The following is a 26733-nucleotide window of genomic DNA, read 5'->3' as shown; positions in this document are numbered from 1 at the left end:
TGCCAGTTAACCTTGTTTAGGCATTTGTAAGATCTCCCAACAGTAAATGCTACACAACCAAAAAAATAAAAAATTCTCTGTTCACTGTTGACAGCTATCTGCTCATTAGCTGCATTTACTTTCAAAGGAGCTCTAATTCTCTGCTATTAACAAGCAACACAGATCATTTTGCAAGTGGTGGGAAAAAGAAAATAATCCCCATCTCATTTTTCCTATTAAAGGCAAGAGTCAGTCTTCATTATTGTGGTCACAAACATGCTTTTACAAGGAGGGCCTCCAGAACAACATTGCTGTGCTGTACATGATTGTGCTCTATGGCATTTTGCCATCCCTTCCCCACCTTGTCTTTGCACAATGCAGGATATGCAAGCAAATCTGTTTTCAGGTCAGTATATCTCAGGTATCAAACAAAGAATTAGCCTGTGCTTTTCTTGTCTTGTAACACAATAAAACCCCAAAGAAACAAATGGAGAGCTTGTTGCCGCAGTAGCTGGGGGCAAAGAGATAAGAGGTAACGGTACATTTTATCCTTGAGAATCAGTGAAAGAGGCAAAGCTGCACAAAAACATGTTGCAGCTTCTGCATCATAATTAGTGACTTTACGTGCCCTTCGCAGTCAAAGGAAAAGAGATTCTGTGCTAGGAGGAAATGAAAGTGTGATTTCAGTGAAGCAGTTCGTGTGTGCATTTGTCGATTCCCGTCAAATATATTTGAGCAATATCAATTAAGTAATTACTGAGCATCCGGATGATCCCACATTATAGTCATTGGTTTGCAGGTAAGAGTTCCTCTTCTTATATATTGTGTGTTCCCAGAGCTGGATGGAAGCGAGCTAGAAATGATAGCGCGGGCAAAACCTGCCTCAAGCTCAAAATGGCAAGGGAAAGCAAATAGTCTTATTTTTCCACATCATATGTGCTCAAATGCTTAAAACAAATCAAGCTTGAGATGACTGAGAAAATCATTTCACTTTTCAGACGCTTTCAATCATAGTCATACTTATTGGGTTATGGATTTTTGCACTTCTGTTTTGATTCCATTAATGTTGACTGAATCAACACATCTGGGCTTAATTAAGGTTTTTGTTTACATCCCATTACCTCTTATTCTCCACATGTTTCCCCCCCCCCCCCAAAGACGCTGAGTTACATATTGATTTCATTTCATTTGTTTGTGGCTGCAGTTCATATTTGTTATGGCAACTTTAAAAAAAACTGCAGGATTTAAGTTATTGCAGGAACAAACAAACAAAAAAACTAGAACATGATGGATCCTGATAATCTGTTTGGCGGTAATTAAAAGTTGTTTCTGGATTCAGATCAACATGTGATTAATTATGAGGGGAATGAGCTGCTCGGTGGTGGTCTGCGCTCCTTGAGTGCTTTTCTAGTTGCTCAATGCAATTTGCTTTTATGTTTCAACTCTTCATCAAAAAAACAACAACTTATTTTTACTTATCAGTCTGAATTCAAAGCTCCACGACCACAGAGCGTACGTCATAAATCCAGTAAAAAAACATTTTAAAATTTTCACTGCAGCAAATCATCTCTTCCATCAAAGAAAGAGGAGGCTGTGCTGTTATGCCTTGCAGGAAGGAAATAATGGTGGCAAAACACACCTTGTTGTGATTATCAAGACAGAAACTTGGAAGAAAATGAATTTGCCCAAACAATGATTGTCGTCTAAAATAGACTGTTCTCTTTAATAAGCAAACAAACAAAAGGTTGAAATGCTAATTTGATCCCTGAATTGCACCGGGTCCTAGCACAGATGCACATGTAATAATCTGTTGGTAATTAGCCGATTATCTGGAAATAGGCAAATGCAAACATATCATTCTCGAAATGTTTACAGTCAGGCGCCTGGCAAGCACAAACATGGGCTCAGTGAGAACAACAACATCATTTATTTCCAAACAGAACAACTAAGATGGCTGACAGAAAAAGAAATATGATTGTGCAACACAAACATAACCGGTTTCGAATGTGCTTTCAAGCTTCAATTCCTTGAGGGTGTATCGTGAAACAAACATAGAATTGCATTATTCATTGCAAAGACAACTGTCAGGCTATGTTTGCTAATTCTGAGCAGAACTGAGATGGATATAGCATTACAGCCTTAGATGCTTTTAATGTATGTTGTTAGTTTCCCCAAATGGTGGCCTAATGCTTGCAGTTCCAAGGCAATGCTTCCTTGACAATCCGAACCAATTCATTATGCCAAACCAAAGGTGGCACAACACCTGTTCCTGCAAAGACCTAGCGGAAGAGCAAGAGGAAGATGAGTGAGAGAGGAAAAATAGGAGGGCGTGCATTGATTGCTAAAGAAAGAAAATGTAGCCATGCCATCCATCAATGCGGCAAGGCTGTCATCTGTGGAGTTTACTTGTGAAGCAGGGAAAAGAGAAGATATGCTTTCTAGTCGTCTCTCCGGGGTTTCCTTCCACCGAGCTTCCGATGGAGACAGAAAACAGAAGCGATTTTTGAAACTACAGAACCCATTGAAACGACGGCCCCTGACAAGTTCTTACTTATCCTGCCCGGCCCGCAGAGGCTCACTCGCATCATCAAAAAGCAGCCGAATACGACAGACAGACATTGAATCAAAAGCGTGAGATTTGGTACTGCCAAACGGGATACAACAAGCAAGCACAAGCTGTGCCAACTTCTTCCATCATATGCTTCAATTTGCAGTAAGAAAGGCCTCTATTGCACCATGCCACAAAATTTGCTCTAAAGCATCTAAGAAAGTGTAAAGTTGAAGAATTAGATGGCCACTACCAATGACTCAAGTATTATCATGCCTAGAGTCAGAATTTCAGACTTTTCAACCATATTTTCGTGCTGTGAAGAAGCTCCCACACTTTTCTCTGCAGCACAAATGAACCTCAGTGTTCATGAAACACGGAACGAAAGACAAGAGACTCGATATATAAGCCTGGCCAAACATCCCCCACCTGTCTGATGCCCAGTCTGTAGGCCACAATCCGGTCCACAGCGTTGGGATTCATCTGGGTCCACTGGAGCTTGAAGCCGTAGACTCTGGGTCTGTTCTGCCACAGGGGGCTGTAGGTATCGTAGTAGAACTCCGGAGGGTAGGCTTTACCTGGAGAGAAAGCATGTTATTAACACTTCTAAAATACAAGACAATATAGTGGGATTTAACAGTGTTCCACATCTGAAACAGAAGCCCTTGATTAAGTTTTTTTCTTCTAACAAGTTAATGTTGATTTCATCACCGGATTTATTTTGACTCCCCCCACATTGGTAGATTTCGGCAGTGACAGAGCACTGCAGGTGTGTGTCCAGATTATTCATTCATTGTCAGCTAATGAGGGCTGAATGAACGCTTATGGATCAGCCTTTATTCTAAACACATGGTGATAGAATATTTCAGATGTTCAGATTACCATGATTTTCTTTCCTGGAACTATTCTTTGTTACCCCACTATATACTCGTATATTCATCCCGTACATAATTAAATACTTAAATAATATACGGTATGTATTGATTCAAAGAAACATATTAAGATTATTGCCACGCATTGTGAATGGATGACGCACATTCCAGGACTGCTTCAACAGGAGAAACTGTACCTGAAATAGACCTGACTGTCTGTTACTATAGAAACCTCTCTAATCAGTGACGATTTCACTTCCATTAACATCACTTTAGAACAGGATTAATGTAAAAACGTTCAGGCAAGCGTCTCTAAATTGACATCCTCAACTGACTGCAATAATCTTTAAATGGAGAAGAAGAAATAAAGACTGCAACTGTGAAGACTCAAACATCCACAGCACTCCCTCACAAGTGTTTCTGTATAACGGAGACGATGACATGGCTGTGCAGTGAATCATACGGAAGATAATGCAGATCATGACGTATAGTGGACTCTCGGTTGGTATTCGAACAAAAAGAAAATGGAGTTTAAATTGCCTTGGAAGTTGAACAGATTTTCGGATTAATCTAGTTTCCATTATTTCTTATGGGATATATAGTTTCAGTTTTGGAACAAATTGGTTTTGGAACAGAAATTACGGAACAAATGATGTTCGACAACTGAGGTTTCACTGTATTTGAATCATAGTCAGCGATGTAACTGATAAACAACTTGAAATCTTAAGTCAATATCTCAATTAGAAAAAATATATTCTGCACAACTAGTGCACATTTTACTGTATCATCATATCATCCTGCCTTATTCACACCTCATCATGCATGCTTAGATTGAATTTTCTGCTGTCACTCTCAGGCAGTCAAGTGACATCTCAATCTCATCCTTCTTACTACCAGCTTGATGCTATGATTCTTTCTGTTTCTCTATTTATTTCCATAATACTTTCCCTGAAACTCCTAATTACCACATGATTTTGGGAGATTCACCAACTTCTTTATTACCGGTACATATTTTTGTCAGTCTCAGCAGATTTATCAGCAACCACCACCACTGTCTGGACTCCATGTGGTATTGATCATTCTGCTACCAGAGTCTCTTCAATTACTTCATATTACTTTATGACAGATTAAACATCAAATATCTGATATAATAAATAATTATTCTCATCCACTTGCCTCTTTTGGCTGAAATGGCAGTACATAGTTGTTGTTTTTTTAATCATCATTATTTATTACAATTTGAATTATATCTGCAGGCCTTGTGTGCAATATCTGCCCTGCTGTAGTGGTTGCAGGGATTCTTCTACACGAGATTAAATATTTCATTCTCACATTGGTGAAAAAACTTCAGAATTTGCATACCAATGAAGTGTCTTTTTTTTCTCCCATTACTTTTTGTTCTATTTTTATCCTCATTGTTTTCCCCTTTTTCTGCACCAAGTTCATTGAAGTCTCATTTTTATGTTACCTGACAAACAGTATTACATGACACCGAATCAAAGCATGTGCCAGATCAGAGTATGTCACAGGAATGAAACTACATCTTTGTCTCTTCCATGCAATGGCAAATCCAACTCGAGTGCTAAATTCCTTTTCTGTCATAGACTCTCCTTTGAAACAAGTTGTTCTGGAACCTTAACTTTCTGAGAGGATTTATTTTTCTCAGCTTTCCACTCGCACTAGATTTCTGACAGCTGCCGAAAGCGGTGGCAGAACATTGTATTTTAATCGAGAGCTAGAAGCAAACTTAAAGGATGACCTCCCAGGTAAAAACAATACTTCACTGTCTATTCTGCTGCTATTTGTTGTTGTTTACTGAAGGATGAAAATACCCAGGGCATATGAATATTAATGACCATGAAAAAATAGCCGAGCGGCTATGTTAGCAGCTCTGGGGTTTGCGGCGTCAGAGTTGCAACAAGTAATATGAGATTTATGTCAGTCTGTTTGGATGGATATGTCAAGTTATTTATGCGTTATTGATGAATTATAATGCCGTTTGTTGGTTTCGATTGCTTTTGACTTCATTCCACGCATGGCACACGTGGGAGGAAATAAAATATGGATTTCATGAAGATTGTAAATTCAAATGTGAATATTTGTTTCCGTTTTTAACCTTCTTACAGAAACACAGCAACAGCGTCTTGAGCTGAATCTGTGGTCTTTGTTAGATACACCTTTATCACCAGAAATCGGTGAATTTAAATGGAATTGTTGCAAGAACGGAAAGAGGCAAGTCATTTCAGCATTCAAATTCACTATTTGCATCAAATTCAACTATTGTGATGCAAATTCTTGCTGCTGACAAAAAGCAAAACAACACGCCATTTCTATTTGCGGAAACCGAGAGCAGCAGAGCATAAAATCTCACCAGTGTTCACTTATTATTGAGCACAATGATCAGTGTCATCAATATGCGGCTGCAGGGCAGACATTTTCCTGTAGCAAGAAACTATTAATGATTGTTGCATTGCTGCTATATTTTGTGCAGACCTGCTGTCACTGGGACACTCAATGCAACCAACTTGTCATTGTGACAATTCAAAATGTCTGCTGTGCAGACCAGGAACAACGGAGGCTGGAGCTGAAAAATACATTTTTGGTTGTGTACTTTTGTAGACAATAAGAAAAATCTAGAATATAGAAAGTTTTATCCTTAAAGGACAATTTATGTGAAATCTGGAGAAGAGAAACAGTAAGGGAATCTGAGTCCTTGCTCAATTGCATAATCTTGGAGCATTAGCTGTAAGTGATGCGAGATGCTAAAAGTAGCCATCGTTTTGAGATGAACCAAGGAAACCTATATGAGGCAAACGCTGCTGAACAGAAACATAATCCACAAACATGAGCAAATATAATAATTTCTTTAATTACATTGTACATTTCAGATGTAAAAATGCAGATTAATAGATATACTTAAAAAAAACTTAATTAGAGGTTTTCTTCCTGCACCTGACTGGTTTGATCAATTCTCATAATCGGCCATGAAAATCAGTGAAGATCAATACTTGAGGGCATTTCATTTTACATTTTTGAAAACAAATCTGGCTAATGATGTTTTGGGCGGATCATTTGCCCTTTTCATAGATGGAGCTATTTAAAATTCAATATTGTAATCTGAGGAAAAAGAAGGGTAATTCATCAGCCGTATGAAGTCATGCAGAGAGAGAGAAGAAAAAAGAACTACCGGTACTGTTAATGACTCAATAACGTCATTGATTTTGAATGATTTTATTTTGAAGCGAAGGGATACTTTTCATACGCGTTGATGGCTTCAGAATTGTTCTTGCAAATGCAGAAAAAAAATTGCGGCTGAACTGCACTTGGCGGTGTTGCTCGCATCGAGCCAGCTGTGTTTACTTCATACTGTACTGCATGCGTTACATAAGCAAGCCTGGCAGATACTGTCACTTTTGTTCATGCAACTGATACGACATGGAGGCTGGTGCAAAAATGAAGAGGTTGCATTTTGCAGTGGGGAGAAGGCAGGGAGGGATAATTAAAGTGACTCGCATCTTTTTAGCTCTGCTTTAGGAAAACATGACTGAAAGGATATTTATCCACACACAGAACCTTTAAAAGTCTTAAAAAGACAACCTTTATTGAACAAACTGCTTTGTGCTTATCTGTTACACCAAATGTGGTTCTTTTAGAGACTTTTTGAGAGACGTCTTTTAAAAACATTTCGTCGAGCGCATTTACATTAAAAGCAGAATAATTGTTCCAAACTTGCTAGCGAGTGCATTCGTAGTATTCAAAATACACAACGTGAAGTAATGGTGCGAAATGGCTCTCACTCCTAATAATACCTTACATGTGGAGAAGCACGATGCCGGAGCCCACTTAAAACAGACAACCCTGGGTGGAAGACATCAAACGGAAAATGTAGAATTCTAAAAAAAAAGATACTTTTAAAACCTGTCAAGAAGAGAGAATCGATGCAGTAACAAAAACAGTTTATTTAAAACGCCTTCAGGCAAGAAGTTTACCTTGTGTGCAGATTTCCAATTCTTTTTCAAGGGCTTAATGAACATATTTTCACCTTCAGGACAACACTTTGTCCCCAATGTACGGTGAGCCTTGCTACACGGTGCTGGGCCGATGTTTGATGTCGGCCTTCGTGGCATAAATTTTGCTGACATTTGGATGCACAGTCGGCCAAGACAAACCCAACAGCACAGCATGAATAACCAACTGACTGTGGAGAGAAGACATTAGGGGACTCAGGGGTAATTGCCTGGTTGGGACAGAAAATGAAATGTCTCAGTGGCTTTCAAACTTGAAATGAGTCTTCCTACTCCCTACATTCGTCTGAGGGGGAAAAAAATAATGATTTTAATTGTTGATCAAAGGATTCTGTTCGTCTTGAAGCCCTTTTTAGCAAGTGCAAATGAGAGGCTAACCAGAAGCTAACCTTGAGTAACTATATTGATTTAAACTGATCAGGACACACAAAGACACATACAGAATGAAGGCAGCAGAATGGATTGTGTCCGTCCTTGGGTCCTGACAGACCATTTAGTCTGATCACAGATAACATTACTCATATCCTGCCTGTTTACTCTGACCATGCAACGCCAGTCATGGCTACCTGCAGAATGCATCAATGTCAGCGTCTCTACGAATTGTGGAAGACATTCTGCACTATCCGCTATTTTCCGTGGCGCTGGAGTTCAGCCGACATGAACTGATCACAGGCTGTAAACGCGGACAGCTGAGTCGCTAAAGATCCCGTCCGAGACACCGACGCCGAAAAGGTTCATAAATCCCTCAGATAGAGGATGAGCATGTTTGAGGGTAAAAATCCATATCATGAATCAATATCAGTTTTTGTCTTTGACTTGAAGGTATGAAAAATGACAACTATAAAACACACACACCTACACACACACACACACACAAGGCCCGAGAGGCCTATTTAAGACACTTCAAAAGTCAGAGCAAAAATAAATCAAGACAGCAAAAGCAGCACTTAAAACAGATGAGGGATAAAATAATAATACATCAAACTGGACTGCGCGGAGATGAGAGACTGATATGAGATGTGTGTGTATGTGTGTGCGTGTGTGTGTGTGTGTGTGTGAGAGAGAGGGAGAGAGAGAGTTCACGTAAAACGAATGCATTTTGGTATAACACAACATATGCAGATATGTCGCTGCATCATTAGAAAGAATGAAAACTGGAAGCTGAGACTACCCAAAAACATAATTATGTAGAATCTGAATTCATTCACAAAAGAGGCCAATGAATATCTGAACATTGTCTCTTAGAATTTCCTTCTTCCAATTCATGACAAACTGCCAAAAGGAAGACATGATTGTGGGAGGAATGAGAAATAATTATTGCCCTTCCTTGGTGACGTTCAGAAACTGCAGTTTGCATTGAGAGAGCGGCAGCACTACGGACACTTTTGTAGAATGAGTTATTTTATCATACTTGTCATGAGATAAATTGCCTTTTCACACACAAAGTTCAGTATATTCCATAATGATATACTGATTAAACGATCGCGTTGCAAAATGAATTGGGAGGAGGATTTTAATTCCCATCAGGAATACGTGCTTAAATGTCTGCCTGTTCGCTGCCCAGCCGTCACCACTGCCTTCACTGGATTGAAAGAAGGAATGCAGCCCACTCTTTCTTTATTCTAACTTTCCTTACCATTCAAAGGAGCGTGATTGCAGCATTTTTTTTTTAACTGCAGTTTTTCAATGACGGAGAGCCAGAGCCAGAACTCAGTGGTACACATTACATCCCACTGAGGGGTCGCTCCCAAGGCACAGTTTAATGGCCAACTTGGCCCTCACCGCGAACTCTCTGTTTCCACAGATGTCCTGATGGCTTGGCACATGGGCATGTATGCTCCCCCCACTCTCTCTCCCTCTCTCTGAACAGCACACCTTTTGAGACAACAGCCTTTATACAAGACACAGAAATGACCTGATCATCGGCCGTTGACATGGTTACGTGCATGCTGGCCGAATCGGTGTAATTGTGTCACTGTGACTTTGAGACCAAAACAACCGGCTTCATTACAGCGCATCCCAGGAGGAGGCCCAGGAGAAGGAGGTGAATGAAAAGCAGGAGTCTTTCACCAATTACTTCCCTACTATGTGAGCAGTAACAAATACATCATGAGCTTCATCTTGTAGTGGGTCCCCTGGCCCACTCCAGGTCACAGTTATGCACAAATAATTGTTTCAGCCACACTACTGAACGGTTCTGCAGCTCATGTTGAGGTTATTGGGTTCCGCAATAAGAATAAAATAAATCTTGAAGAACAAGAGCTGGAGATGAAGGCATGGGGACATGCCAGATTTCACAGATGCTGGGAGGAACCAAACTGGATTTTCTGCACGACGCTTTTGCACTTAGGGGTTTACGAAAAGAGCCTCCATACTGTTGGCAGCCATCGAGTCCAGATGGTGGGGATCTAGTGCAATGGGTGGGAGGAATAGGGCAATGATGAGTGAGGGAAGGGGAAAGGAGGGATGGAGGACGAAAGGGGGGTGCAATATAAATTAAACCTTAGCCAGTTGAGAAAAACAAATGACTGAAGGGGAGGATGCTCTTCTGTGCCTCGGGTCCACCTGTTTTCACAGCGAGGACTGATTCATGGAACACTTATGGGACAATAGAGACTCTTAAAGTGAGAAAGATGAAGAATGTGAATACGATCAAATGTTGAGAGAATGAGCAAGGAGTAGAAAGGAGAAAAATAAGGGCAGAAAGGTATGATTGGAAGATAGCAATACATCAAGAGGGATATCAAACAGGAGAGCAACCTAAATGGGAGAGGAGCACAGTGACAAATGTCCCTCCGGTGGCCCTGCAGCTCCGGTCTCTAATGGAAGGTCTGGGAGATGAAACCTTGGCCAGAGTTCCTGCGGTCACCAAACTAATTCAATCTTGCCACAACAACCAGCAAGAAGACGGAAAAACAAGGTATCTCTTCAAAAAGAACGACTCAACAAGGTGGTGAGCAGATATTATGCAAGCGCTTACTACATCAGACAGATAAAGAGATAACGTGATTGACGCAAACCCATTCAGATTTACGACGTACACATTTAAAAAAATGTTTTACTCGTCTCTCAAATGAATTGTCTGTAAGCAGAAACGTCCATGCATCTAAAACTGTGTGACAAAGATTGTAAATGTTTGAAGAGGCAATTTCAGCTGTCTAAAAACGTCTCGGTGAAGATTCTAATTAAAAACTGGAGTGCATGCTGGAGAAGTCGTCGTATAGGCATGCAGATGTGTGGCAGCAAAATGGCTGCCAATGAATGTAGCGTCAAGATAAATTAAATTTATCATTTGCAGAGACAATTTCAAGCCAAAACTTAACAGACTACCAGTCAGAATTTTCAAATAAACCTCATTTCTCCAACAGCGTGGCCTCCTCCACAATCGCAGCAAACGCGTTCCCAATTTAGGGAAATTAGGACCATATCGTTAGCCCCCTCGCATAATTTCCCCATCATCAAGAGGCATTGCCTAAAACTTAGGCAATTATGCTCTTAGGCTAACGATTATGAGTGTAAAGCATTGAAAAGTCTAAAAGTAAATGAACAAAAGATGCATCTACTCTAAGCTGCCCGTGTTAGCATATCCAGCTAGTGTCTCTTGCGCCTTCCCTGCAGTAAAAACTAATAATATCATCTTCCGATTTCTTTCAAGGCCAAGAAGTACTACTTAATATACTTTTTTGTGGGGTTATAGGTGACATTGGAGAAGAAGAGTAATTATGGGTTGGTTGAGGGTGGGATAGGCCACGTGTGCATGTGAATGGTGCGATGCACGTCTACTGGATCCATAACATTTGTGTTAAAACAAGCCTAGATAAGGTATGTAGGCAAGACGAAACACAACAATTGTCTCCATCATTTCACTCTACAAAATAAAACAAAACTTTAGAGGAGCAATGTTTTGTAAGGACATGCGAATTAGTAAAGTGCCAAATCATAACAGTATAACGCTACGAAGAATAAAAATATTTAATGGCAAGCCCTCCATACCTGTAACCTGGAAGGTGCATTTTCCTGCTCCGGCCTCATTGATGACATTACAGGTGTACTCCCCCCAGCCGTCTCGATTTAGGTTGCGAATGGTGTACTCCGTTTCATCACGTTGAGCATCAAAAGCTCCGGCGTGGAGCAGTCGGTTGGAGAGAAGCCACTCGAATCGCAGCACACGGGAAGGATGGGCTCGCAGCACTCTGCAGGTCATCACCACCGGCCTCCCAAGTCCCTGACGCATCTCCATGTAACCCGGCTCCACGGTCGGCGGGTCTGAGAGGGACGCAGGTAGAGCCACATCAGTTCAGCTACATTTGATAGGGACTGTGCCAAGGATGCTGATTCAGAGGGAATAAGAAATAAAAGTTTGAATGTAGAAATGTGAAGGTGAATGTGTGGGAGGAAGGTGTATTGACATCCAAACATGATAAGACTATTCAGGTGTCTAAAAAGATGAATAAATACATTGCTTAAAAACTGCGGACAAGGACATTAAAGTGTGAAAACTAAGGGAAAATGGAGCTGAGTGATGCTGTGAAGCTCACTCAAGGCCTAAAACAATAACATACATATTTGATTTCATATGAAAGCAAGAGAAACATTTTAAAATACAGTTCAACATTACCATGAATGGGAGGACATCAGGGTTTGACATACACTGTAAACATTAAACCCTCAATACATCTCAGTAATAAATGAAAAAGCAAGTTCGGCAGCGGCGTCGAATGCGGGAGCATCAATTCTGCAGTAAAGCTGGAGCAAGCATTCTGAACGTAATCAGTCACGCTTCACAGAGACTTGATGAACGGATAAGGAAGTGTACACCTCAAGGTTTCAAGGAGGAAAATTAATAACACATTTGAGTGTCTGACAGACTTTACCTCATCCGACACCACCTGATGGTGAATTATTTAGCCAAGACGTCAGAGCGACGTCAAGGGCTGAATGCAACCCCAGACCAGCCCGTACATGCCTCTAAAACACATGATATGCAATTTCACATGTCATTGTAGTAACTTGCATAAAAAAAAAAACCCATGCGTGCAGGTTTTGTGAGTACAGAACATGCCTAAGTGCTTCTGCGTGCAAGCACTAAAGCAATTAGGAATGATTTCCCCATCTTGAACATCTTTGCTCTTGACATGCCCATTAAGATGCTTGACAGAAGTCAACAGCAGTGCTTAAAAACCAACAGTGAATGCAGGGGAGAAAAGACATTATGACACAAAGCCCCTTAATTGACTTGAATTTACATAATTCCTAATGGCTTCCTAAAGGAGAGGCGGCTAGCTGTAGGCAGGGATGGGATGTTACTTTTTAAAATGTAATCTGTTACAGATCACTGGCTACCTGATTGAAACTGTAATCTGCACCATAATCTTCTACATTATTCACACACAGTAATATTATTTAATTACAGAACCCTCCAAACTTGATATGCAATTAAATTAATATTTTAGTGCATATAATTTAATATCACCATTAATGTCATTTTTTTTAAAGATGCGAAAGAATCTGAAAACTGCTTCCTGTTTTTCAGGATGCCTTTGCTGATTTTAGACAAAGCAACTGTCCATATGGTTTTTCTGTTGAACTAAACTTGGCCTGTGGAACATGTCCTCCAGGCCCCAGCATTGCATGCATGCAAACAACGTACCGGCTATAACAAGCCATGGTGGACTTTTCATGTGGCTGCCTTCAACGCTAATCATTACCAGGCATGCGGATGTCTACATTTCACACAGCTATTCTGATTAATGGTGGCTCAATAGATTGTCTTAAATGTGGACTATGATAATTCATGACAAAAAAAGTAGACACAAATCTTTGGACCGAAAGCAAATTTTGACTCCTTCGATGAATGTGGACAAAATCGTGTTTTCCTGCCCTCCAAAGGAAACCGCAATCAGTTGCCTCCTTTAAATGAGCCATCCATAAGCTTTTACCTAAACCCACCGCTTCTTCTATCTGGACCTACAAGACGAGACTCAATTTGTACTTATCACATTAAACTTAATTTTTTTTTGGGGGGATGAATCTCCACTGCTTCCCTGAGTGGCACTATACCAAATTGTAATAAGTGCATTTCCATTGATACACAAATAAAATGAATATTATATAACCAAGACATCCTTGAGAACACGCCTCATATCTCCCCCATCGTGCATGTTCTGAGAAACAGCTGGCCGGCAAACGTGGAGAGAAAGGAATGACAAGGTCCGGTGATATTCCCTGAGTGCTCTCCATGGTTAGCGTAGCAGGGAGGGCAGCGAGGGCTCAGAGTCGCTGTAAGTCACAAGCTTAGGGAAAACCCAGAGCACTGGCTGAGATGTAATCCATCATCAGTCGCCACTGGATATCTTGACAATAACACGGTGAAAAACAACATTCACGAGCACAGAGGCCTTTTCCAGATGGTCCACATGGACCACCAACTACAGGGAGTCGGGCAGAACATGGATATGGGTGTACTCTGGGGAAATACATACTGGTATGTGTGTGTGTGTGTGTGTGTGTGTGTGTGTGTGTGTGTGTCGTGACTGGTAAGCTGAAGTGAATTTCTGAGCATGCACGCACCTGCAGTTTATATACTGCTTGACTGACTTACACTAATCCTCAGCTTCAGCTGTAATGGTTTACATTTTTCTTCCATGTTCTTTGGGTTAGCACATCAAGAAAATAAACACGCAACTCCAGTGTGCACAACTACACGAGTAGATTGCGTTGTACAGTCTGTGTATATGTGCACACAAAGTGTGTTTGTGAGGTTGAATTCCTTTCTGTGTCAAATTTAATGGCTGAATGCTCAGTTGTTTCCTCGGTACTCATTTTTAAATTACCCTCACAACAATGTAAAAATGCTACCAGAAAAAAAAAGTCCTGTGTGTAAAATCCTGCTTAAATCTAACTAATGGACTTGTTGACAGTGAAGATCAATTTGGGTGAATTTGAATGTAAAAGTCAGTCACAGTGAAATGGGGGCAAAAAGATCATACACTGAAGAGAAGTTATGGGCTCAATTTATCCGCTGCCTTTCCCAGCCGCACGCACGATACATTCAGAATGTACATTTTCACATGGCTTTCCATCAGCCGAACAACAAAGTCACGTTACACTCATCCCTCTGCTGAAAAAGGAAGGCTGCAAGACTCTTAATCCAAATACTGCTAGTGAGGTGTTGAGTTTTATTCACAGAGCCCTGACAAAGTTTGGGGAATAAGTCAACGTGGAAGATGACTTGTGCTGTACCGATGAAAAGAATGCTGTGGAAAAGTTCATTCTACTGACTGTATTATAGGTAAACTAGAAGAAAGACAAAAAAAAATAATGGGAGAAGAGGAAATATTCGAAATAAGACATTAAATGTAAAAACTCTCGATAATTATATATATATACATATACACACACACACACCCTAATTCAACTGATTTATAATGAGTCCCTCTGCTGAATAATGGAAACACTGCTCTGCATGAATGTGTCGTTCTTTCCTCCTGCTATATCCACTGCAGTCAAACAGGGAACAGAAGCAACATCTGGATTACAATACTGATATGAAAACTTAGAGTTCATTTACTAACTTAAATATATGACTTATAACAATCAATCGAGCATCTTCAGTGTGAGGAACAGCCTGGTGATCAGCTAATAGTTTGAGCTTGACAATGTTGTGCCCTGTTTACTACCTCTATATCTGCTGACCTTTTCTGGTGTGGATTTGATATGGCTGATCAAGTCAGTATTGTTCCATAAAAACGGTTATTAAAATTTCATCCCCAAATGTGGAGTGTGAGCCCTTCTGTAATGCAAAAGATTAATTTGCTGGTGTCAGGCTAATGTGAATCGCTTTAATACGATTCGCATTAGAGTGGGCCTCAGGGGCAAGTATTGCAGACCTTCTTGATGCAGAGAGGAAAATTAATTAAAAACAATGATCGTGTAATTCTGCCCATTACTTTTGCCCAGACGGTAGCTCTTTATCCCTGTGTGTTTTGCTGATGCGTGTCAGATAGCGAGCAGCTCGCTCAAGGGCAGGCGGGGGGCGGGACAATCGCACAGTTGCATCATGCAGCTGTCAATGACTGCGCGAAGGGGAACAGAAGGGAAGCTCGGATAAAAGATCCTTGTGCATCTGGGCTCAAGTGCAGCTTGAAAACGCTCCCTCTGACAGACAGTGGTATCTAGGACAGGAAACCACTCCACGTCTCCTCCTTCTCCCTATTTCTCCATTTCTTCATTCCCTCTCTCAAGCCTCTGGAGCATGCCAAGCCAGTTTGACTAAGAACATTAGGGTGTCACAGCTAGGGATTTTCTGTTTGCAATTCTATTAGAGCGATGACTCCAAAGGCAGGCGTCTTCCATTCCCTTTACCTCCTCCTGGCGCTGCGTCTGCCTGCCAGCAGATGCAGATTTTTACATATCAAAGCTGTTGACTTGCCAGAGCCATTCCTTCACGCCTCTAAAGCTCTTTGCTTCAGAGGACTGTACCTCAGTCCCATGATCAAGTTAGGCTACTAAACGCGGCTTTGCACATGGCTCACCACCAAAGGCGGGCAGTTCATGCTGGGAGCTGGAAAGGCAGGCGAGGAAAGCATCTCAGAGGGATTGGCTTGTGCTTACACATCTTGAGGCAGGCCGAGAGAAAAGAAGGGAGGGAGCATGCCGACAGTCACACGGAGAAAACAACAAAAGCAGGGTCGGACGGTGTTAAAGTCAATTCTCAAGCGGAGAGCGACGGGAAAACGCACCAGAGTCAACAGTGTGCCTTTTAAAGTTGAGCTTGGAAGCCAACTATTAATAAGTAGCAAGACTCTGACAAGGAGCACAACCAGCTGTGAAGTGAGAGTGTGGTATAAGGATCGATTTATCAACATGAAGGCTATAATAACGCTCTTCCATCATGTGTTCTGCTTTGAAGATGGCAAACTGATGAAAGTGCCATGTGACATCAAGACCTGTAGCGCAACAAAAATCCTTTATCAGAAAAATATGGCATAATGAGAAATAATTGCATTCTTTGAATGCTTGCATTGAAAGGAAGATCATTCATATTTCAAGGCAAATATATCCAGTTATATTATCACTTCAGTGGGCCATGAAAACTATGTAATGCATATAAAACCTTGGGCGTTTTGCATTCAATGTACAATCAGCAGATGTCTGAGGCGATCTTCTTTTAGTCAGGAGGTCCTTCCTTCGCTCCTTTGAGATAATCTGTTAGTCAGATACAGGAAAAAATATTACATTTTAACATTGAAAACCCCATTTATTAATTAAAAAATTCAAAAAAGGGGAATGAGCTACTTGCCGGAGGTCTGCGCTCTCTGAGTGTTTGTATAGTTATCATGATTATTATTCTTTAAATTTCTCTTACATTTTTAACAATTTTTAAAAACTTTTCTCACCTCTCATCCTTAAAATAAACTCAATAAATATTAATATTAACTTTGGGGGAGATTGTTTGACTGTGGTAAAGAAGAACTGCAGCCATGTTTGCAGGTCATGTATGATCAACGTGGCGACAGATACTTTGTGGGAGTATTACCACTGACTTCGTTTTTGTACTGCAGCATCGTCTTATCAGTGTCTTACTGTATTTCTCATTCATCCCAGATTTAGCATAAAGACATGTAGTACAAAAAAAAACAAACATCTGACATTATATACAATGTCAAAATGCTAATATCTTTAAAATCCTTTTCAACCAAATTGTTAAATACTTGTTTATTTTTATAATTATACTCTCATTCTAAATTTGCATGACACATACTTTGGTTTGGATAAGTGCATGTTTGCTATTGTGTTACATCATCTTTTCATTCAGTAAGTGCTGAGGAAAAGAGCACACTAACTGCCAAAGTTTTGAAAGTGCAGTCGTTCTGCATATCGAGGTCTTTATCGTTGTATTGGGTTCATAATGCACTGCACATTTCCAGTGGAGGACAGGTCTGAAACGCAGACGGGACAGACTGTTACTCAGCTTCTCAGCCTGAAGCCTCGCTCTAAGAGGCAGGATGTGGGCTGACGTTGTCTCACTAGAATAAGTAGAGACGTCCCGCGGCATCTTTTCTAAACAACATTAGTGGCGCCTTCACAGATGTGCAAGTCCCCCACGTCGTAGGCACTAGCACGGCTCTTTAAGCAGATGCTGAGTTTTGAACTTTAGTTTGGATTGAATAATCTGGATGTCTGGAGGACACGATGTCTCCGACTTCCAAAACCACAACACGAGGACCAAATACTTTTATTATCAAGAAGAATAATTAAATTGTAAATAAGCTCTGATCCCAAGTGGAATACATGTTGACATGCAAGTTGAAGCTGTTCACTTGTAATCCACATTAATACCAGCCATAAACAGATTGTATAATCAGTCTGACAAATAGTGATACCTTAATTCATATGCTAATAAGATACATTATTTGCCCGCACTGTGCCATTATAATCTTGCCATCTTACTTTTACCACAGTCAGGGTAATATTGGGTCTTCTGTATTGTGTTCAGGTTTTCTGAGTGTGTCCATATAAAATGTATGGTAAAACAATACTTCTTCATTCCAGCAAAGCATTTGGTAAGTTTTCCCATTTCACAATCACAGTTGTTAATATGTTTATTATTGTGTAACAGGTTAATTATTATTATGTCATAACTATTGACATGGTAAGACTTTTGTGAAATTGTTTTGCTCTTATTCCTCCATTAGAATAAGTCTCAACTAATTCATAAAAAAAGAAATTTTTTTTTTGAGGAGACTGTCTAATTTGTGTTTTTTTTTTTTACTCACAGGTGAAGCTGTGGTGCTTGATGAGGCGCCACAATAAAAAAGCATGTTCATATTAGCAGTTAACCAAAAAGCTTGAGCAAAGTTTGCACTTGAGTGGTTCTTTTTCAATCTTCCCGTGATTCCCTGATAAAAAGGCACACAAAGTACTCTGCGTGTCCCTGCCAATTTCAGAATGGTAGACAAGATCACTGTGACCTGCTGGTGCTTGTGGCAGCAACCTCCTCTCCAGTGAGAGGAAGCTGAATGCAGCAACATCCATGCTTTAACTCTCTGTAAACAGCCAGATAGGAACGTGTACTAACATTAATGTGACTGCCGCACATATGGCAGATCGTTCTCCTTTGTCTTTATCTTTCAGACTATTTGTCACTGTCACCCAAAAGCACTTTGCAGCAGGTCCAGCTTGTGTTGCTAATTAACACCCAACATTTCAGAGTCCACATCCTTTGTTTACTTTTCTGCGTCAGCACCAGTGCGTGGCAAAGCCACTGTTGTTGATATCGGATGTCGTCGTTGCGTAATGATAATCAATTTAACTCAAATTTAACAGTATTTTTCAAAGCATGACAAATCTTGATTAATTTTTCTTTACACAGCATGCTTGGCAGCCGCAAAGCTGGAATGTGAATGCAATTGCAAGGAAAGCAATAAAACTCATTAACAAAAAAGTATGCCGGAACTAAGCCATGTTGGCAACAATACCAGAATAAAAGTCGCTCTTGAGCCTAATTCCAAATATTGTTAGTGGTTGCTTCTAGTTCATCTTGAAGTAAAAACATTTTTGTTTTGTTTTTCAAATATAAGGAAATCTTAGTGTTAAATAAGGATTGAAGGAGGTACATCTTAGATCAGAAGTTGAGGCCTAATAAGTGTTCTGCTGTTTTGAGTTCTACACTCATCCTATAGATTTAAAATTGTGATGTTAATAATTAATTTCAGCTATTGAGGAAAACCCCGAATTTGAAAATAAAATATTTATTTATATTTTTTGTTTTTAAGTATTTTATATAATATTATTTATCTTTTTTGCATCATGAAGGGTATTGTGAACAGATTTACAGATAACTCACATAATTGTGGTCTTTTGGAAAAATGTGTCCTGGATGCTGTAAAAAAATATAATTCTGCAATATCATGAAAGGTCACGAGGCAAAACTGGAAGCAAGGCAAAGACGTAGATGGGCCTAAATCATATATTCATGAGATTAACTAAATAGGCCACAAGAAAACAATGGGATGTTGGCTAAGAGACTCAGTTTTTCTATTTCTTCACTACACTTGCCAGAGTTGGTAGCACCAAACATGGATCATTTTCATTTCCTTCCTATCTGACTTTTGATTTTTAATTGCAGAGAAACATCCAAAGCCCTCAAATGAATGGCATCATTTAAAATGCCAGAAATTATTTCTTAATATTCCATTCAAGTCTCCATAAATGAATGAATGAATTGAAATAAATTAGCTACTAACTAATTACCTATTGAGCCATCTTTGAATGCCACATCTTAAGGAATGGAAGGATTTATTCAAACGGGCAATGGCCAGGGATACAGCACAGATACTCACACACACACACACGCACACGCACACACAGTCAAGTGTGGGCATCAGAACGGAGAGCTCTCTGACTTAGCCAGGTAGAGTCAGAGCTGCTTCTGACCTGCTGAAGGTATCAAGGGACTGAGCTAATTTTACAACCTTCAGAAGGAAATTGGATGGGCATGGAAAGCAAGAGAGGAAGAATTCAAGAGACCCCAATTTCAGCCACAGTGGGCCTGAGTAGTAAGATTAATTACACAATATACATGGAAAATGCACCAGAGGGACAACGGTGCACAGGAACTCACCTGCTGGTGCGAGATCCCTGCTGCTAGTTGCACCACAACATTATGACGCGCATACATAAATACAAAGACACACATAAATCTGCATAGTCTGTCAACTCACATTGTACGATGAGCTCCACCACAGCCTCCCGGGGCTTCACGTTGAACCCATTATACTGGCTGGTCTGGCAGCGGTACGAACCCGTCATCTCCCTGGACACATTAACAATACGAAGCACACCGTCGTAGGTTTCCATCTGCATGCTGCCATCCGGCATGGGCGCCTCCTTATCAGCTCGCGACCACAGGATGATGGGCTTAGGTTTTCCTGAAACAAGGCACTCCAGTTCCACCGTGTCACCCTCGCGGGCCACCAAGGGGGACTTGCCGCGAGGAACTGTCAGGTTTGGGGGAACTAAGAAAGAGAAAAACAGAGGAGGGACTGATATGGGGCTCTAGAAAGTCAACATGTAGGGTAAGAGGAAATTGTTGACTGGGGAGAGAAGTGGCATGGATGGTGTGTGTGTGTGTGTGTGGGAGCGAATGAGCATCCAAGTTGCAATGAAAATGAGGCCATGAGTCTCAGCTTCAAAGTTTGTATGAAGGGTCCATGCAGATATTAGCAGCAAAAATGAACGAAAACTGGGGCTTCAACCACATAAAACCGTCAGGGAGGGCAGCAGCGAGGAATTATAACGCAACTAAGCAATGGCATACAGCAAAAATTCAATGAAGAGCTGACAAACAAATGCACTTTGAAACCACGTCAGTCACAAACAAGAGCTCTCGGAGAGCGCAAACCTCCGAGAAGGCTAACAATCCTCTACATCGTTTTTAATCCAGCAGTACGAGCCACATCATTCCGTTTTGGTGTAGCCCGACAAACATGTATAGGGCTTGTGAAATATTTTAACAGAAGAACAAAGATCATCATTTTGATTCCTATATATCGCACAATATTTCAGGCATACTTCCTATATTTAAGTAATTCATCTGAAGCAGTATAAATATAAGGTTTTGTTCATGGTCATCGTGAATAGGCAGTTCAAGCAAAGGTCCTAAAAAAAATGCCAGATCTAGAAACTTATCCAGATCATCACCAAAATGTAATCACAAGGATATTATAGCGTCCATTATCTGAAATAAACATGCAAATCCATCTTTTAGTGTGTGCGTGTGCATGTACACTTATGAGTTTGTGCATGTTGTGTGAGTCCAAACAGTCAGCGGACTCAAAGACTATTTCACAGCAATGCTCCCAAAAATAATGTACAGGCAGTGTCAAGGAGTGAACATCTTTTCAGTGATGATGAAACCGTGTCATGCTTCCCTGACGGTTTTTTGAATCGCTGTCATTCTGCCCAAACATCGCTGCCGCTGAAATGAAGGTCGAGCCGCGTCGGAATCTCATGGTGATGAAATCTCTGGCAATCGTCAGAAAACAAAACAGAGTCCAGCTGCATCTCTTTTGACCCCATTTCTGTTTGGGCCAGAGAGGTGAAAATGCCATGGTCATCTCTGCACAGCAACTACCAGATACTTCTTTGGCCCTCCAGGGAACCAAAAAGGCACAACTCAAAACAGTGAAACTGCAATGCATAAACCTGGATGTGATTTCAAGCTCAAGTTAAAGAGAGAAAAAGGTCAACATCTCATCATTTTATGTGGCTGTGCTGAACGCAAACCCATATGTAATAAAATGACTACCAACTATTATATAAGGCCTTGATGGACCTAGTCTAAGTACTGGACATTGGTGTTGCTGAGAATATTACAAAATGCTTTCTATGACATGCATTTGTGGAAACATCTTTATATGGTGTGAACTAATATTCACACCAAAGGCGAAATTCCCACATCGTCGTACTTTTATAGCTTTACTCACACAAATATCACAGCAGGACAATTTCAGTTTACTCAAGTCACTCGTGGCAGTTTTAACCCATTTTCACTGCATGTACGTAAACGACATTCATTCCTCTCACGCCTTTTCAGCTATTGCACCACACATGCAAGGTTCAGCGAGTTCTTATCACTTATTTCTAGCTTCTCATGCAAGTAATGCATAAACATACTGGTGCCATTCACACAAGATAATTGAAGGCTGGTCCTTCGCAAATAAATCTTGGCAGTGCTGTTTGGCACTAAAAGAGCGGCAAGAATTATCTCCAGACAAGACAATGACAACAGATATTCATTTCGCTCTCATATATTTGCTGATTAGTATTCACTGAGGCAGCCAGGTGTCAGGAGCTGACATTTTTCTTTCCACGGCATATTTTCTTCCCTTTTCCGTATGGTTTCTTGAGCCCAAATGGTGAGTGAAATGGTGAATTGACAGCAGCGGCATTGGAGAGCAGCGGCACACATCCATTAGCGAGCGGAGGAGAAGTGCTTTCATTGAGTTGCCATCATTACACCTGGCCTCGCAGCAGCCCAGATTAGCCAGGCAATTACAGTTGTCAGCCTATCAAGTTTGGCAGCAGGAGTACCGGCTATCAACTGCCATTGTCTCTCTGCAAAATCATGGGAACGCAACCTGCCATACATCCTTACAGCCCACTCGTTCATCACTCTTCCTTGCATGCTCCGTGTTTCATTCGTCCTGCTGCTCTGTCATTCCACCCTGCCTCTGTGTGGGACTGACCACCGAGAGGCTCAGCGTGGCAGAGAGTCTGCTGCTGGTCTGCACTGTGTTCTCATTGAAGTAAAGCCATCTACGTGCCAAAGATGCCTGCAAGACACACCCACGTTTTGTTTCTACGTCTGTTTAGTGTGAGCCTGTGTGGTTTTATTTCACTGTGTGTATAATAGGGTGACACCATGCTGTGATCAACCATGCTTGTTGTGGACTGAAACGCTGCATCGGTCTCTGCACACTTGTGCACACTATCAGACTAAATTAATGACCGGATCTCCTTGTTTGTCCACAACAACGCTGCCCATCCCTGAGGCCTCCACTGGCATGATCCTCCATGTGCAGACACTGACTGATGGAAGCTATAGACACAGAGCCAATTGTGAGTTGATTGCAAAACAGCAAAAATGAAGTTGCCACTTTGCATTTTCTAACAGCAAAGGCAGCCAGAGCTTTTTTTATTTTTAGAAAAAAAAACCTCCACCCCTTTTCAGTTAAGTGCTCTGACATAACTCGCCGTCACCATGGAAACATAGAATTCTCTCTGCTGTGGTAGAATTTGGAGGATTCTGCAACTCCTACAGAGTGTGTGCTCAGACAGCTTGAGGCCAATGAGGCAGTCACTAACTCCGCTGTGTCCTGGACCTCCAGGGACAAAGAAAGGATACCCTTGCGTCCACCGAGGACTTGTTTGTGAATCTGAGTGTGCTTTTGAGAGAGAGAGAGAGAGAGAGAGAGAGAGAGAGAGAGAGAGAGAGAGAGAGAGAGAGAGAGAGAGAGAGAGAGAGAGAGAGAGAGAGAGAATGGCATATGCACCCTGAAAGGCTGAATTGTAAATAAATCCACACAAATTTGCTGCATTGACATATTTAGTGACCACAGTGAGATTCTGCAGTGCTTTGCGTTGAGCTCTTTTCTGGTCCCCTGAGATTTCACAAGAATCACATCTCCTGCCTGTGTCATCCACTACCAAAACTCCCATGGTTTGTAACTGGATGTCTAGTCAAAACGTTCTCTGAAAAGTTAACCTTGTGGTTTTTTTTTTTTTTGTCCAGCATGTACCTAAGCAGTCCAGAGTAAATTACATTCACAGATACAAACCACTAGTTGTACTTCTCTATAAGCACAGAGTCACTTCTCTGAAAAGACCAGAGTTTATGTACATCACTAGAGGGGCCTCGCCAGTGGTTAATGAGGAAGGGAATAATGTTTCTTATTCATGTTTCCCTCCCAGATTTTCCCCAGCTGGCTGGGGAGGTGATTTCCCAGACGGCTACCTCTATAAAGCATGACTTCAGGTGAGTTCAGCTCAGGCATTATGCAAATATACTGAGTGCTGTGCTGAGTTATCCAGGCTTATTAACATATTTTATGGATTTGCAAAAAAATAAGAAGCACTCCCAATAATCCAGCGACCAGTAAGCGTCTAGCCATCACTTTTTGATGTCCCAGATCTCGCTGAGTGAAGTCAATGTTTGTGTTAACAGACCGCAATGCTATATTTTTACAGTTTCGACATCTGCAATCTTCCTCAGAAAACGGTAGCAGGTGTGCACATGCTGCCAGGTGGTTATATGTTTTATGTTTTTCTGATTCTAGAAGTGGTAAGGTCTGACTCGTGGCATCTACTGTTGCCATATGGTGGATTTTGCAGGACAGAGTCCCAGCTTTGGGACAGCTGTTAGGCCACTTCCTGGCAGTTCCCAGCTCACAGGGCTTGTTTACAAGGCCCCCTATTTTTTTTTCTCCTATAAATCCACTGCCAAAACCAATGACTCGTACTATTTTAGCCCGGCTTATAGCTGGTCTGCATACATGCATTATTCACTGAAATATTAATTTCAGTAAAAGGGCAGTAGCATATTTTCAGCGTAGATGGATTTTATGACTCCGTTGTTAGATTTTATGAATGTTTCAGTTGTACTATTATCATAGTTGGGCTACCCAGGACAAGGTATACATATATTCACATGCCTGCTATTTGGGTCATTGATCAGCATCCTACCCAATAACTTTGGGTCCTAAATGTCATGTCCCTTTCCCAGCTCTGTTTTGTTGTGACATTTGGGTTGGCATTTAACTCCATAGATAAACAGAAATACAACATTGAGAGGTGGTGCTAAAAACTTGAATTAGAAAAGTCAGGGCAATGCGCTTCCTCTACATACCTACAACTGAAAAAGTCACATACACATTTAAATGTGTATTGTTATTATTATTATTAAAGAGATAATGAACATATGATCACCGACCTCATGAAAAATGTGCTTGCATATTGTGTTTATTAAACCAGCTATTTTATTCAACTGAGCGGCTAATTGATTTGCTTAATTCATTAACTGCAGTTATTCTTGAGATTGACAGAAACACTGGGTGGTGCCAGAGTTTTAGGTGTGAGCAGGATGCTAATTGAAGGGCTCATCATGGAAGGATTTATCGCTCGCTCATGAAGAGAAGGTGACTTTGATGCTAATACTTTCTTTGTAAACATCAATCGGAGTGAGGATGAGACGCTGACATGCGTTTGAGATAAGTTAAGGTAACAGAAACTATTTGCACCACAGCAGTTTATGACATTTTCTTTAACGGTAGGACCCGCAGGACTTTTTACACAACAAGGCCAGTGTGTATTGTAGGTATCAGATGTGTGAGACATTTTTAGGTCAAGAAACTGTCCTTTATAACTGCACGCGCTTAACAAATATATCTCATGGAAATATAAGTTCACTAAAACCAAGCCATTTCTCCTTGAATTCAGTGTTTATTTCTTTATGTTGAGCTGACTTCAGGTTTTTGCACTCATGGTCATCATAATCGTTTTCAGAGACACTCATAAATGTCCCTTAGTCATGCAAGCAAAGGGAGAAAAAAAAAACCCTGCTAATTTAATAGATTAATGTTAGTCAATGCCAGTACTATTGTGCAAAAGGGAGACATTAAGGCTATCGGAATCCATCTTTGTAATAAATAAATAAATATATATTTCCTTTTGTAAAGATGTGCTATAGCCTCAGGCTAAGCCATGCCAATCCTGCAAAAGTCATCAAACTGAAAGTGTTCGAAATAGGGACACTTTAGGCTCACTCACTTTCCAACCACTTCCCTGCCACTGAATCTGAGCAGACCTGCACGGTAATCTTCCCCGAATGCTTTTATTAAGATTTCTAATTTCCACTCAGGCTTTCTTCCTTCACGAGCAAAGGCAGATGAATGAAAGCTGGGCTTATTCCCCGGAAAAGGGCTGCAGGTTTAAGGCAAAGCAGATTCACAAGTCGCTTTAATACACAGCAGCTATATGTGGTGCCGGGAAGATGGGGAAGACACTTTTTTGAGTCATGGCATAAATCTCACTATAAGAGATGGCACACATAACAGGCATTCACTAGGAAAAACAGCACAGTCGCACCCAGGAAGGAGCAGGAATTGAAAGTGGCAAAAGCAAAATGTAATCTATTGCCACCTATGAGAGAAATGGCTCCATGACAATGCAACACTTTCACAAGATTTCATAGCCACACATCTGACAAGAAAAACATAAAAAACAACCTGTTCCAAGCCTGAAGGAAATATTTCATTTCACATGACCACAATTGAGGCAGCCATTTATGCAATAATTTTCTCAGTTCCAAAGCAGTATTTATTTTTTCAAATTTAAAAGTTATATGTTATTGCACTGGCATCATATCCTGGCACTCCAAAAGAAGAGACTGCACTACTGTTAGGATCCTTGTCAACTACTTAAAAGGTAATGAGGAAATAATCTTGGCAGGTGTGATTGATCCCACTGTTTTATAGTGCAGGGATTATCAAAGGATTATCTTGAAATAATTATGCGCCAAGGTTGACGCTGCTTTCATGCTTATGCTGTGAGCGGCAGGGTGTGCGTGTGTTTAAAAAACAACAACAACAAGGCAGTGAGAGGATGTAAGGGTGCCTGAGTGGTGATGTGGGCGCATGTGTGTGTGTGCGAAATAAAGCGCGATACAAGACCGATTATAAATCGCAAAATATGACAAAACCCAAAAGTCTCTTATCAGGATCGGACACAGGACGGGGGATTCAACGCA

General features: G+C 40.9%; 1 protein-coding gene across 1 annotated transcript in view; it reads right to left on the bottom strand.

Annotated features, from left to right (window-relative positions):
• LOC137913712 (MAM domain-containing glycosylphosphatidylinositol anchor protein 2-like) overlaps positions 1-26733 on the bottom strand; it is a gene marked incomplete at its 3' end in the record, with an annotated part of 116564 nt that overhangs the window by 10064 nt on the left and 79767 nt on the right. Inside the window, exons 9-11 of the mRNA XM_068757343.1 lie at positions 20150-20470; positions 11418-11690; positions 2957-3105 (exon numbers count right to left, since the gene is read on the bottom strand). Of these exons, the coding sequence (XP_068613444.1) occupies positions 2957-3105; positions 11418-11690; positions 20150-20470 (743 nt within the window). The remainder of the gene's footprint in view (positions 1-2956; positions 3106-11417; positions 11691-20149; positions 20471-26733) is intronic.

Source organism: Brachionichthys hirsutus, unplaced genomic scaffold, assembly GCF_040956055.1.
Source record: "Brachionichthys hirsutus isolate HB-005 unplaced genomic scaffold, CSIRO-AGI_Bhir_v1 contig_330, whole genome shotgun sequence".
NCBI lineage: Eukaryota > Metazoa > Chordata > Actinopteri > Lophiiformes > Brachionichthyidae > Brachionichthys > Brachionichthys hirsutus.
Note: the sequence above shows the minus strand (reverse complement) of the source record. Positions and strands in the feature narration are given on the sequence as shown.